Source organism: Littorina saxatilis, linkage group LG6, assembly GCF_037325665.1.
Source record: "Littorina saxatilis isolate snail1 linkage group LG6, US_GU_Lsax_2.0, whole genome shotgun sequence".
NCBI lineage: Eukaryota > Metazoa > Mollusca > Gastropoda > Littorinimorpha > Littorinidae > Littorina > Littorina saxatilis.
This window is the reverse complement of record NC_090250.1, coordinates 22,935,543-22,949,061: the sequence shown is the minus strand read 5'-3', so window position 1 is coordinate 22,949,061 and position 13,519 is coordinate 22,935,543. Positions and strand designations below refer to the sequence as shown.

General features: G+C 42.0%; 1 protein-coding gene across 1 annotated transcript in view; it reads left to right on the top strand.

Moving 5' to 3' along the window:
• Window positions 1-4,108: 4,108 nt before the first annotated feature.
• The window catches only part of LOC138968777 (solute carrier family 4 member 11-like), a gene marked incomplete in the record, with an annotated part of 130,088 nt that continues 120,677 nt past the window's right edge, over window positions 4,109-13,519 (top strand). Inside the window, 2 exon segments of the mRNA XM_070341416.1 lie at window positions 4,109-4,974; window positions 10,620-10,724. Coding sequence (XP_070197517.1) covers window positions 4,967-4,974; window positions 10,620-10,724 — 113 coding nt within the window.

Here is a 13,519-nt window from a genome sequence, read left to right as displayed (position 1 = left end):
CGTGTAAACCACGTGTAACCATGCGTAACCAGGATTTGATCGAGGCAAACAGGAAGCGTGTTTTCCGGTTGCTGCGGATACTTCGCATCACTGACAAGGCTGCTAATTATGCCACTAGCAACATGATTTAACTGACATGGGACAAAAAGATGAAACGCGAATGTAGAAACAAGTGAGTAGCACATAACAAGAAATTCCTCCGAGGTAGGAAAAACACCCCCGTCAAAGGGAAATAACCTTCTCAGTTGGTGGCAGTGACTGAGTGAGAATGGTTATTTCCCTTTGACCATTAAGATGTCCCTCTATAAGTCCTTGTATAATTTTAATCCACCAATAACTCCCTAACCGTGTGTTTGACTGGTCCCAATTTTTGTAAGGACCGTCTCAGGAATGTATAGAACCTGTTCACCAAGTTTGGTGACGATCGGTCCGTTCATTCTTGAGATCTATATGCGAACACAAACAAACAAACAAACACATCGATGTCCCTCTATAAGTCCTTGTAGAATCTTAATCCACCAATAACTCCCTAACCGTGTGTTTGACTGGTCCCAATTTTTGTAAGGACCGTCTCAGGAATGTATAGAACCTGTTCACCAAGTTTGGTGACGATCGGTCCGTTCATTCTTGAGATCTATATGCGAACACAAACAAACAAACACATCGACCGAAACCTATACACACCCCTATACCGGGGGTGTAATTATGCATCTGCCTAATAGACGAATTCCGACAATAACTCTGTCGGGCTTGTATGGGTAAATGCCCTTGCTTTTTACTCGGACGGCAAAAAACGAGGGTTTCGTCAGTCGGAACCACGTGAACGTGTGAAGTTATTTGTTAGAGGAAAAGCACGGCTATATAATTATTCACTCTTTCACAACCTATACAAACCCGACGGAGTTATTTTCGAAAATCGTCTATCGCGAGACATATCAGGACACTGGCGCTAGCAGGCAGTGAAGAATGGTACATTTGTAAAAACATAAATACATAGAGACTAACGCACTGACGCATGCACTGACGGACCTACACAAACACCCCCCCCCCCACACACACGCATACCGACCCACAAACACACAGATATACACCAAATCTAATCCGGCGTATGTCTTCCAGTTACTCCAGCCACAACCTCAGTGCTTTGCCGTTCGACGTCTTCGCCGGCGTCTACATTTACAGAAGTAAGCAGCGTAAGAGCTCTTATTGATGTAGCTGGATAAGTTGAGCTGGGACAGTAGGAACATGGTCTCACCACGGTGCTGGCCCAAATCTTGAAGGTTGGTCAGCATGTCAGTTGATGCAGGGCAAAGTCATCACGGACGTCACTGTCGTGGACGTTGAAAGCAGTGAAGGATTGAGGCTGTGGGGGCTGAGGTGAACGCCCTGGACACTTTATCACAACAGGAGGTCAATCAATCAATCAACAGGAGGCTTATATCGCGCGTATTCCGTGGGTACAGTTCTAAGCGCAGGGATTTTTTAAATATATTTTTTATATGCAATTTATATCACGCACATATTCAAGGCGCAGAGATTTGTTTATGCCGTGTGAGGTGGATTTTTTTTTTTACACAATACATCACGCATTCACATCGGCCAGCAGATCGCAGCCATTTCGGCGCATATCCTACTTTTCACGGCCTATTATTCCAAGTCACACGGGTATTTTGGTGGAGGTTTTTATCTATGCCTATACAATTTTGCCAGGAAAGACCCTTTTGTCAATCGTGGGATCTTTAACGTGCACACCCCAATGTAGTGTACACGAAGGGACCTCGGTTTTTCGTCTCATCCGAAAGACTAGCACTTGAACCCACCACCTTGGTTAGGAAAGGGGGGAGAAAATTGCTAACGCCCTGACCCAGGGTCGAACTCGCAACCTCTCGCTTCCGAGCGCAAGTGCGTTACCACTCGGCCACCCAGTGTGTGTGTGTGTGTGTGTGTGTGTGTGTGTGTGTGTGTGTGTGTGTGTGTGTTTATGCGTGTGTGTGTGTGTCTGTCAGTGTGTGTTTATGCGTGTGTGTGTGTGTGTGTGTCCGTCAGTGTGTATGTGTGTGTGTCAGTGTGTGTTTGCTTATATTGATGTTATTGTTTTGTTATGGACAGCCACAGTATAATTTCTCATATTGAGATTATACATCATTGTATTGTATCATACACGCATTGTATTGTTTTGAACTGTACGCGTATTTTGTTGTATTGAATTTTATTGTACTGCATTGTTTTGTATTGTATTGTATTGCATTGCATTGCATTGCATTGCATTGTGTTGTATTGTATTGCATACTTTTATTATTGTTATCTTGCCGGTAGCACTGCCTCTGTCAGCAGTTACTCCAGCAACCCCCGTCCCTGCCAAAACATGCGCTAAACTATGATTGTATCCCGCTAGTCAGTGCTGCCTCAGTGTCGGCTCTTTCTTTGAACCAGCTGACATGACAGTGCAAAGACTATGTTGTTGAGAAACGCACGCACTCGCGGGTGACGGTGCCAAGCTATTTCGGTCACTCACACACTTACAGACACCCCGGCAGTTTGCAGTGCTATCACAGATCTTCTACATAGCTGCTAAAGGTCTTTGGTGTTACGTCGAACATATGATTCCAGAACTTGGCATTGACGTGAGAGAATTAAATTGACGGTCTGACGAAAGTGCTGTGTGGTAGAGCTTTGTAAAGTTTTCTGTCACAGACCTTTTTTTTCTTTATAGGCGTAAAAAGAATCTGGTGTGGCTAAGAAGGAATACATTTTATTTTGGTGGTGTTTGTGCAAATCATTCTGGTACCCTATCTCAGTGTTGTGGTGAAGAAGACATCGATTGTAATTTTGGGGTTTGCGTATGCGCAAGACATTCTGAGGTACACCCTTATGTACGAGATAATCCGGCTGTATTGATGTGGTGACAGAGTATCTCTTCTCCACGAGAGAACTTCATTTCTGAAGTTGAAGCGGTTCAAAAAAGAGAGAAAATGTCACTTGACACCTTGTTTAGTGTAAGAAGCCTGTGTGTTTACCGAACACACCTTGTTTAGTGTAAGAAGCCTGTGTGTTTACCCAACACGGTGCCGTGTAAGTCGGGGATACATAATTTCTTCAAGGGCAGAAACTGACCCGGTGTAACACGAGAAAATGACTCCCACGAGATTTTTACTCCGGAGTAAAACTTTCGTACGAAAATGTTACTCCCTTTACGAAAAAAGCACTCCCCCATTACACGAGAAAATGACTCCCCACGACAGGTGAGTTCCGAGTAAACGTTTCGTACAAAAATGTTACACCCCTGACAAATAAATAACGAATAAATTACTTCACCCTAACACGAGCAATTTAACTTCCCATGCCAGGTGTACGAAATATTTACTCCCTTGTCCCCTGTTAGTCTTGGTGGTGGAAGGGGTAGAGGGAGGGTTGCGCGACATTCGTTTGCGCGAAATCACATATTGGCATTATCCCTTCGCCCGCATCCCATTTTCGAGTACGAGATTTTTACTGGAAGTACAAAAAATGGGGAGTAAAAATTTCGTGGAGGGAGTAATTTTTTCGTGCCTTGGGGAGTTCATTTCTCGTACGAAACTGGTACTCGGAGTAAGAATTTCGTACGAAATTTTTACTCCGGAGTACATTTTTCGTGGAGTAAAAATTTCTTGTTACACCGGCCCCAGACAGACCAAAGGATACAACCAAAGTTGACGAAGACGAAGACATGTTCAGTAAATATAGGCTTTGAAGAAAGAAAAAAACATTATCTCAATATGCTTCGTCTGGAAATGGACTACAGCTGCAGGTCTATGCATCTTTTTTGCCATGTTTGGTGAGATCCTATTCTTGCGCTGACAATCGGAAACCGTGCTAGCCACACAGACGCACAAACCCAGGCACCGTGACCCTCGTCTTGATTCCCCGTCTGTGTTTAGTCAAAAAGAAAGTTATCGACTGTTTCACATCAGTCATGTGACACCAGTAATTCCTGACAATTGTAATTACTGTTACAATTACAATTATTCTGCAACTCTCCTACACACCGCCCTTGACCCACTTTTATTGTATTTAACTCGCCTCTTCTTCATCTGTGCCCTGGGCATGCGTGTTTAATACTGGATTAATTTTGTCGCGGTGTGGTTTCTTAGCTCCCTGGGTTCAAAACCTTATTACAAACTTGTGAACACTTGTACAACTTCCATCTCACCGCACCCTTTGCCTTACTTGCATCACAGCTGCCCAAGGCGGCAATAAGTGTTGAATAAACCGTATCGAGCATTCGCGCACATCGTGCTCCTGCTAAAACTTAGTCGTTTTGTCATCTGTACGCTTAAAAGACCGCTGGGTCGAAATATCTGGGAATTTAACGTTTCGTTTTATCAATAGTGAAACGTTCCAACAACATACCTTTCTTGTTGCTTTTTGATTTTTATTCATTTTGGAGTACACCTAGGACTTTCTGGTGTGTGAAAAACGCACGCACTCACGGGTGACGTTGCCAAGCTATTTCGGTTACCCCAACTCTGACACTAGCAGACAACCCGGCAGTTTGCAGTGCTGTGCCGAAGGTATGATTCCAGAACTTGGCATTTCCGTGAAAGAATTGACTGTCGGAGGAAAGTGCCACGATAGAACTTCATTGTTGATATTGAAGAGATTAGAAAGAAAGAAGTTTCACTTCACACCTTGTGTTATGAAAGAATCCTATGAGAATACCAATAACAGTGTCGTTTTTGTGATGCACAATTTCTTCATGGGCAGAAACTGACCCCATGACACAGAAAAGGATCAAATCAAAGTTGATGAAGATGGATCCAAATGTTTGAACTTTTAAGTGAATATTTGACTTAAAGAGTTTGATATGTGATATAAGAGCAGTGTAGAATTAAAAAAGAAAGAAAAAAAAGCAGTGCTTGCTCACGTGTTAATTCTATGAAGGATTCTACTTGGGCCGTGAAAACTGTCAGCGGTCTCATAAGAAAAGATGTCAAGGTAAGACCCTTTTTTGTTTGTTTATGTGTGTGTGTGTGTGTGTGTGTGTGTGTGTGTGTGTGTGTGTGTGTGTGTGTGTGCGTGTGTGCACGCATGCGTGCGTGGTTGGGCCGGCGAGGGCGTGCGTGAGTGTTTGCTTGTTTCAGTGCAGTATCAGGTGCATCTTTGATCTTGTCATCGATGTTGGAATGACGACAATTCATCCTCTCCCCTTGTAACAAAGAAACGCCCACAACGGTCGAACAACGTCGAACCGATGAACGAACGAATTAACCGACCTGGTCCTAGAAACAAGACAGGAAGAACGAAAGAAAGAAAGAAAGAACGGAAAGGATGCAAGTAATACAACAGTAAAACAAAATATTTGACCTGTTAAGAATAAATGAATAGAGAGATAAAGACGTAGTTTGGACTAGTTCAATTCATGACATGAATATTGCTTTAAATGCAAAAAAATAAAAACGAGTGTCGCGCATGATTATCTTCGTCCCTGACAAAACAATCATTTATTCCATACGCAATAGTTTTGAGCTCTTGTTGTTGTGTTTTTTATTTCAATATATATATATTTTTTGCTTACATGTCATTTTAAAGGACGTACGAAGTATAGAAGTAGCACATACATACTGTTTGGGAAAAAAGGGGCATTAACCTCCCGATCGGGAGTGATACGAAGTCTTTTGAACTTCGAACCGTAAGTTCTGACAGAACAGAAATGCTTTGAATAGAGTTGGCGGTTTGGTTAGAAACGTATTTCAAAAGCTACATGAAAAGAGACTTGTTCAGTTGTTGGTGAATTGAAAAGGGCGGATTTTTGCTTCACGCGCACAGTCGTAAACAGACGCAAATGTCTGATTTGAAAAGAAAGTCTTCTTAACATAAAAAATAACGACCTGTTTCCAGAAAATAGGTCTTTGTCAGTTATTTGGGTGGATGACTTCTTTAAGCAATAACAATTCTTTTTTTTTTTTTTTTTTTTTTGACCTCAGTTGCATGCATGCTGCTTCAACCCTTCCTTGTTTTCTTCTCTCTTTTTTCTTTCCTTTTTTTTTTTTTTTTTTTTTTTTTTCTTGTAAATAGGCGGTGAGCATCCTTCTTCATTGGTCTTTTTTCTTCTTTTTTTAACTCCAACATAGAGGTATATTACACTCACGAGACATGGACATTTTCTCTTACAATGGAAATATTCCTTATATTTACAGATCAAATTTTCTACTTAATATTTGAAACTCGAAAATTACGAACACTGATCCCTGACAAGTTGTCTTTCTAAAAATACTAATACACATTTTCCCAATTAATATTACGTGATTTACAAAATTTCTCATCTTTTTACAACAACTTGTGTCTTGATAGCCAAATATTATATCCTGCATCTTAAAATTAACCCTCAATTCTATTACAACCACAGCTCATGTCATGCTTGATAACACCATCCTATACATAAATCGGGGATATTCAGACCACATAATAAAACGGGGCTATACAGACTATATAATGAATCGGGGATATTCAGACCATATAATGATTGAATCGGGGATATTTAGACCATATAATTAAACGGGGATATACAGACTGTATAATTATTGAAGTGGGGATATACAGACCACATAATAAATCGGGCATATAGGCCTACAGACCATATGAATGAAACGGGGACATACAGGCCATATACTACATCGGGGATATAGGCCTACAGACCACATAATGAAGCGTGGATATTTATACAGACTATTGACGATTAAGGAGAATAACAAGACATCGTCAACATATTGCATGTTACGTTTGTAAAAACCATCCCATATATAATCAATCGGGGATATTTGATACAAAGCATGCAGCGACGTTTAAAGAGATTAAAAAGAGTTTGTCCACATGTGCGTGTTACGCCGTTTGTAAACGCCATCCCATAATAAATCGGGGATATTTGATAAAGCAGCGATTAATAAGAGGTTTGTTTCCACATGTGCGTGTTATGTGCTAACCCAGAAAAGCAGGCACTCTGGCAGTGTGAATATGCAAGCACTGGTTACAGTACAGGGCAGGTTGCCAGATATACACGACAGGTGTTTTCTGTGAAGATGTTTTGATCGTGCGCATCACACTTGTTTTGAGTTAATACGATTCTTCGGGAATATGGGGGGTATTATTGATGGCATCCTTTAAATAGGGACCGAACCAAACCAGTACGGTATCTCTGTCTTTGTCTGTCCGTCTGTCTCACCCCGCCCCCCTTCCCCCCCCTCCCCCTCCCCATCTTTCTCTCTGTCTCCCTAGCACCGATAGGTGTACGGCATTATTCGGCAATGCCGAATCTGCGCGATATAGTAATATGAAACATATTCCTATCCACTGAATGTCACAGTGACGAACATGCACGTACGAACACACGTACGCACAGCCTCCCTCATGCTCGCAGGTACGTGCATTCACGCAACGGAAAACGCAGCTGTGCTTCTGCCTTCGCAAGGGGAACAAAACCCAACCCTCTACAATGAAGAGAAGTGTTTTGAACCAATTTTGTACACGCTTGTTGCTGTAATACTCCCATTCCATACAACCGTTCTAGGTCCCGTTCCCGTACCGACCACTGCCACTTTGGTCAGACGCTACTCAAAGATGCCAAAAACGGCCGTTTGCGCAACGTTCCATTGTTGTGGCAGCTGTCCTTGGTCGATACGGGAACGGGACCTAGAACGGTTGTGTGGAATGGGGGTATAAACAGTTTTCAACACCGTCTGTTCCAATATGAAGACCAAAGTATTTAAAAAAAATTAGCCTTAAAAAACACCTCTACACATTGTGTTCACGTAAGTACCGATAATGTGGAATTTAGAGCGTTCCTAGCCCTATTGGTGCACCCTGTGTCTAGTCTTGGCAACACTTCAACACACTATGAACTCACAGAAAAGATGTAGGGTATACCTGTAACAGCGAGCGAGCACAGCATGCACAATAACATCGAGTGGGGCTGTTCTCTCTCTCTCTCTCTCTCTCTCTCTCTCTCTCTCTCTCTCTCTCTCTCTCTCTCTCTCTGTCTCTCTCTGTCTCTCTCTGTCTCTCTCTCTGTCTCTTTCTCTCTCTCTCTCTCTCTCTCTCTCTCTCTCTCTCTCTCTCTCTGTCTCTCTCTGTCTCTCTCTGTCTCTCTCTCTGTCTCTGTCTCTGTCTCTGTCTCTGTCTCTCTCTGTCTCTCTCTCTGTCTCTCTCTCTCTCTCTGTCTCTCTCTCTCTGTCTCTCTCTCTCTGTCTCTCTCTCTCTCTGTCTCTGTCTCTCTCTGTCTCTGTCTGTCTCTGTCTGTCTGTCTCTCTCTCTGTCTCTCTCTCTCTCTCTCTCTCTCTCTCTCTCTCTCTCTCTCTCTCTCTCTCTCTCTCTCTCTCTCTCTTCTCTTTTACTCTTCTCAGACACGTGTGGCGCAGAATTATGCTATTTTCCCATCATGAAGAGTTGCCAGCATGTAACACGGTTTTCTTTGATGATGTAAGTCACACACTACACTACTTCTCAAAACCAAAGAATAATAATGAGTGTTGTCTATGCACTTAAAATACCGCTGGGTCGTTATATCCCTGAACGTAACGCTTTGTTTTGTCAATCATTAAACGTTCCAGCAGTCTGTTTGTTTTTAGATTTTTTTTCCAAAAAAAAGTTTAAAGGGACAGTCTGACAATAGGGAATGGGATTCAGGTCAGCAGTTTTGGCGCAAGCTGAAGCTTCATGGAAAATAGAGGGTGGGTGGTGGTGGGTTTGGGGGGGGGGGGGTCGGGGAGTGGTGGGTGCGTTGGGGCTGAGGTGTGGGGGGGGGGGGGGCGTGGGGTGTGGGGGGGGGGGGGTGCTTGAGTTCTTGCCTCATAGTTCTACTATTATAAAGAACTTAAAGATGAAGTTCACACCAAAAACATTCACTTTGTGAGGATGTCCAGAGAAGTAAAGAGTTGTTGTTCCCCATGCCCTGACTTCCATGCATGTAATGCGAAGCGGGTCTAGAGAGTGATCTCAAAATGTCTTCCTTGAATACAAACTCAGCTCGAACTTCAAAATGAGACCACAAATAGTTTCGGATTCATTTCCCATTACTGTATGAAGTAAGAACTTCCACAGGTTGTTTAAAATAAACTATGCTACAAGCTTGATATATTTTTTATGCCTACAGGGATTGCCAATTTCTGAAACAACCTTCTTAAAACTTTACCCCTGAATTTTGTGTATATGATGAACTGCATCTTTAACAGTTACACAAATAAAGGTGTAATACTGTTTCATTCCTCAAATATATGCACTGCATTTGAACGAGTTGTGCAAATAACATGAGCTGCAGAGAAATAGGAAATAAAAGCGTTGTCCACGGTAATTGCTATAGACTGACCAGTGGTCATTAACCACCGCTTGACCGAACGGTCAAACAGCTGTGAGTGGAGTCAATGTAACACTTACTAACTTGTTGTTGGTCAAGCACATACATACTCACACACACACACAAACGCACGCACGCACGCACACACACATACACACACACACATGCACGCGCGTACACTCACACATACACGCGCGTGACACACACACACATACACACACACGGGCGAATCACGCCGAAACCCTGCATCAGTACTCTCCTGCTGTCAGGGTTATTAGTAGACCACGTCTGGGCTGAACATTTGCTTGTTGATTTTGAATATCAGTTTTGGCTTCATTGTTGTTGCTTTTGTTGCTGATATTTTTTCCGCCACCAGTGCGAACTCTCAAGGTCGAAGGGTTTAGCTCAGCCCTGGACTTACAAATCTCGCTAAAAATTTAAAAAAAAGAATAAATCAAGTGTGTTCAATTCCATTCCTGTACGCTGATTGTCTAAATGTTTTGACATCGCTTTGCGCGATTTTTTTCTTGCGCTGTTGAGTGCCGGATAAAACGCACAACGCCTTTTACCTGTCAGAACAGGAGGGGGAGGAGAGAGAGAGAGAGAGATCTAGAGAGAGAGAGAGAGAGAGAGAGAGAGAGAGAGAGAGAGAGAGAGAGAGAGAGAGAGAGAGAGTGTGTGTGTGTGTGAGAGAGAGTGTGTGAGAGAGAGAGTGTGTGAGAGAGAGTGTGTGAGAGAGAGAGATGTGTGAGAGAGAGAGAGAGAGGGAGAGAGAGAGAGAGTGTGTGTGTGTGAGAGAGAGAGAGAGAGAGTGTGTGTGTGTGAGAGAGAGAGAGAGAGAGTGAGACTGAGAGAGAGAGAGAGAGAGAAAGAGAGTGTGTGTGTGTGTGTGTGTGTGAGAGAGTGTGTGAGAGAGAGAGAGAGAGAGTGTGAGACAGAGAGATAGGGAGAGAGAGAGAGGCAGAGAGAAAGAGAGAGAGAGAGAGACAGAGAGAGAGAGAGAGTGTGTGGGTGTGTGTGAGAGAGAGAGAGAGAGAGAGAGAGAGAGAGAGAGAGAAAGAGTGTGTGAGAGAGAGAAAGAGTGTGTGTGTGTGAGAGAGAGAGAGAGAGAGAGAGAGAGAGAGAGAGAGAGAGAGAGAGAGAGAGAGACAGACAGACAGACAGACAGACAGACAGACAGACAGACAGACAGACAGACAGATAGACAGACAGAGACGAACGCACAGACATTGAATTAGTTCACTGCCCTGCCGACTACATTAATTCGCTGATTTTTTTTATCTTTTCATTTTAGGAAGGATTTCAGTCTTGGGAATAAAAACCCAGCGCCAGAAGATGAAGAGGCCGGTCGGTTCACCGACCTGCGCCACCGGGAACCCACACTCAACGGCGAAGAGGGGTAAGCAGGTCCCCTACTATCTGAAGAAAACCTATGACAGAGTTGTCTTTCTTTGTTTGTGATTTGTTTTATATGATTTCCTCTTATCTCTCCCTTCAAATTGATTGACGCATCCGCGATCCTCCCATCTTTTAATTAGGGACATGATTTTTGTGTGTTTCATCGTTTATTACATTTGTATTTTATTTTACTTCTTGGTCGGGAGCTGGAGTTAGGGAGGGGGGGGTGGGCTGTTCTCTCTCTCTCTCTCTCTCTCTCTCTCTCTCTCTCTCTCTCTCTCTCTCTCTCTCTCTCTCTCTCTCTTTTTGTCTCCCTCTCTTTGTTTCTTTTGTTTGCTACCCAATCCACTATCAGCAAAATATGTCTGTCCCTTCCATTATATTTTTGTGTTATTTGTTCATGGCACGGTCTAATTGATGTGATTAATTTTTTTAATACATCCTCTACCTTTCCCTCTTGTGCAGTTCACTGTACGTCCGTCAACATGTTTTTGTTTCGTCCCTACTTTAGTTTTCTAATTGTCTGTTGCGTGTTCCATTTTTTCCATCTTGACACATCACTCAGGGCCCGCAATGGTAGCCATGATATTCGATTTTGTTTCATGTTTCTTGCTTTGTCAGTATGTCCGAACTCTAATCAGCTTCTCTTTGTTGCTATCCGTGTGCGTGACGATATCAGAGTTTCAACGAAAGCGCACTAAACAGTGTTTTCTTTTTATTGGTACAATTACCATGGGTCGCTTTTATGGTGCGCCAAATTGATATTACTATCGTTAACAGTTATAAAGGGTTTTGAAACTATCGTTAACTGTTATAAAGAGTTTCGAAAGTATCGTTAACTGTTAAATAGAGTTTCGAAACTATCGTTAACTGTTATTTAGAGTTATATCAATAGCGCGTTTGTGCGCGTTATTGCTAAAACTATGAATAACAGATAACGAGGGTTTCGTAAAACGGCGGATACGCTTTTGTGATTTCAAAGCTGACAGCAGCCAGTAGACGTATCATTCCTGTGATTGTTTTCCATGTGATCATCCGAATTGCCCCATTAAGACTAGCTGCAGGTATTGGTTGAGATTGTTGTCTTTGTTGCTTCATGTCATTGTCCGTGTGGGGGTGGGGGGGGGGGGGGTGGGTTGAGTTGTATAGGTTTTAATCTCTCTCTGGTTTTTACATTTAGTCAAGTTTTGACTAAATGTTTTAACATAGAGGGGGAATCGAGACGAGGGTCGTGGTGTATGTGTGTGTGTGTGTATGTGTGTGTGTGTGTGTGTGTATGTGTGTGTGTGGGTGTGTGTGTGTGTGTGTGTCTGTCTGTCTGTGCGCGTGTGTGTGTAGAGCGATTCAGACCAAACTACTGGACCGATCTTTATGACATTTTACATGAGAGTTCCTGGGAATGATATCCCCGGACGTGTTTTTTTCTTTTTTTCGATAAATACCTTTGATGACGTCATATCCGGCTTTTTGTAAAAGTTGAGGCGGCACTGTCACACCCTCATTTTTCAATCAAATTGATTGAAATTGTGGCCAAGCAATCTTCGACGAAGGTCGGACTTCGGTATTGCATTTCAGCTTGGTGGCTTAAAAATTAATTAATGACTTTGGTCATTAAAAATCTAAAAATTGCAACAAAAAATTTTTTTTTTATAAAACGATCCAAATTTACGTTCATCTTATTCTTCATCATTTTCTGATTCCAAAAACATATAAATATGTTATATTTGGATTAAAAACAAGCTCTGAAAATTAAAAATATAAAAATTATGATCAAAATTAAATTTTCGAAATCAATTTAAAAACACTTTCATCTTATTCCTTGTCGGTTCCTGATTCCAAAAACATATAGATATGATATGTTTGGATTAAAAACACGCTCAGAAAGTTAAAACGAAGAGAGGTACAGAAAAGCGTGCTATCCTTCTCAGCGCAACTACTACCCCGCTCTTCTTGTCAATTTCACTGCCTTTGCCACGAGCGGTGGACTGACGTTGCTACGAGTATAATGTCTTGCTGAAAAATTGCATTGCGTTCAGTTTCATTCTGTGAGTTCGACAGCTTGACTGAATGTTGTATTTTCGCCTTACGCGACTTTTTGTTTTTGTTTTTACATTTAGTCAAGTTTTGACTAAATGTTTTAACATAGAGGGGGAATCGAGACGAGGGTCGTGGTGTATGTGTGTGTGTGTGTGTGTGTGTGTGTGTGTGTGTGTGTGTGTGTGTGTGTGTGTGTGTGTGTGTGTATAAGTGTGTATGTGTGTGTGTGTGTGTCTGTGTGTGTGTGTGTAGAGCGATTCAGACTAAACTACTGGACCGATCTTTTGAAATTTGACATGAGAGTTCCTGGGAATGATATCCCCGGATATTTTTTTTATTTTTTTCGATAAATGTCTTTGATGACGTCAAATCCGGCTTTTTGTAAAAGTTGAGGCGGCACTGTCACACCCTAATTTTTCAATCAAATTGATTGAAATTTTGGCCAAGCAATCTTCGACGAAGGCCGGACTTCGGTATTGCATTTCAGTTTGGTGGCTTAAAAAGTAATTAATGACTTTGGTCATTAACAATCTGAAAAGTGTAAAAAAAACACCATTTCTTATAAAACGATCCAAATTTACGTTCATCTTATTCTTTACCATGTTCTGATTCCAAAAACATATAAATATGTTATATTTGGACTAAAAACAAGCTCTGAAAATTAAAAATATAAAAATTATGATCAAAATTCAATTTCCGAAATCGTTTCAAAAACTATTTTATCTTATTCCTTGTCGGTTCCTGATTCCAAAAACATAT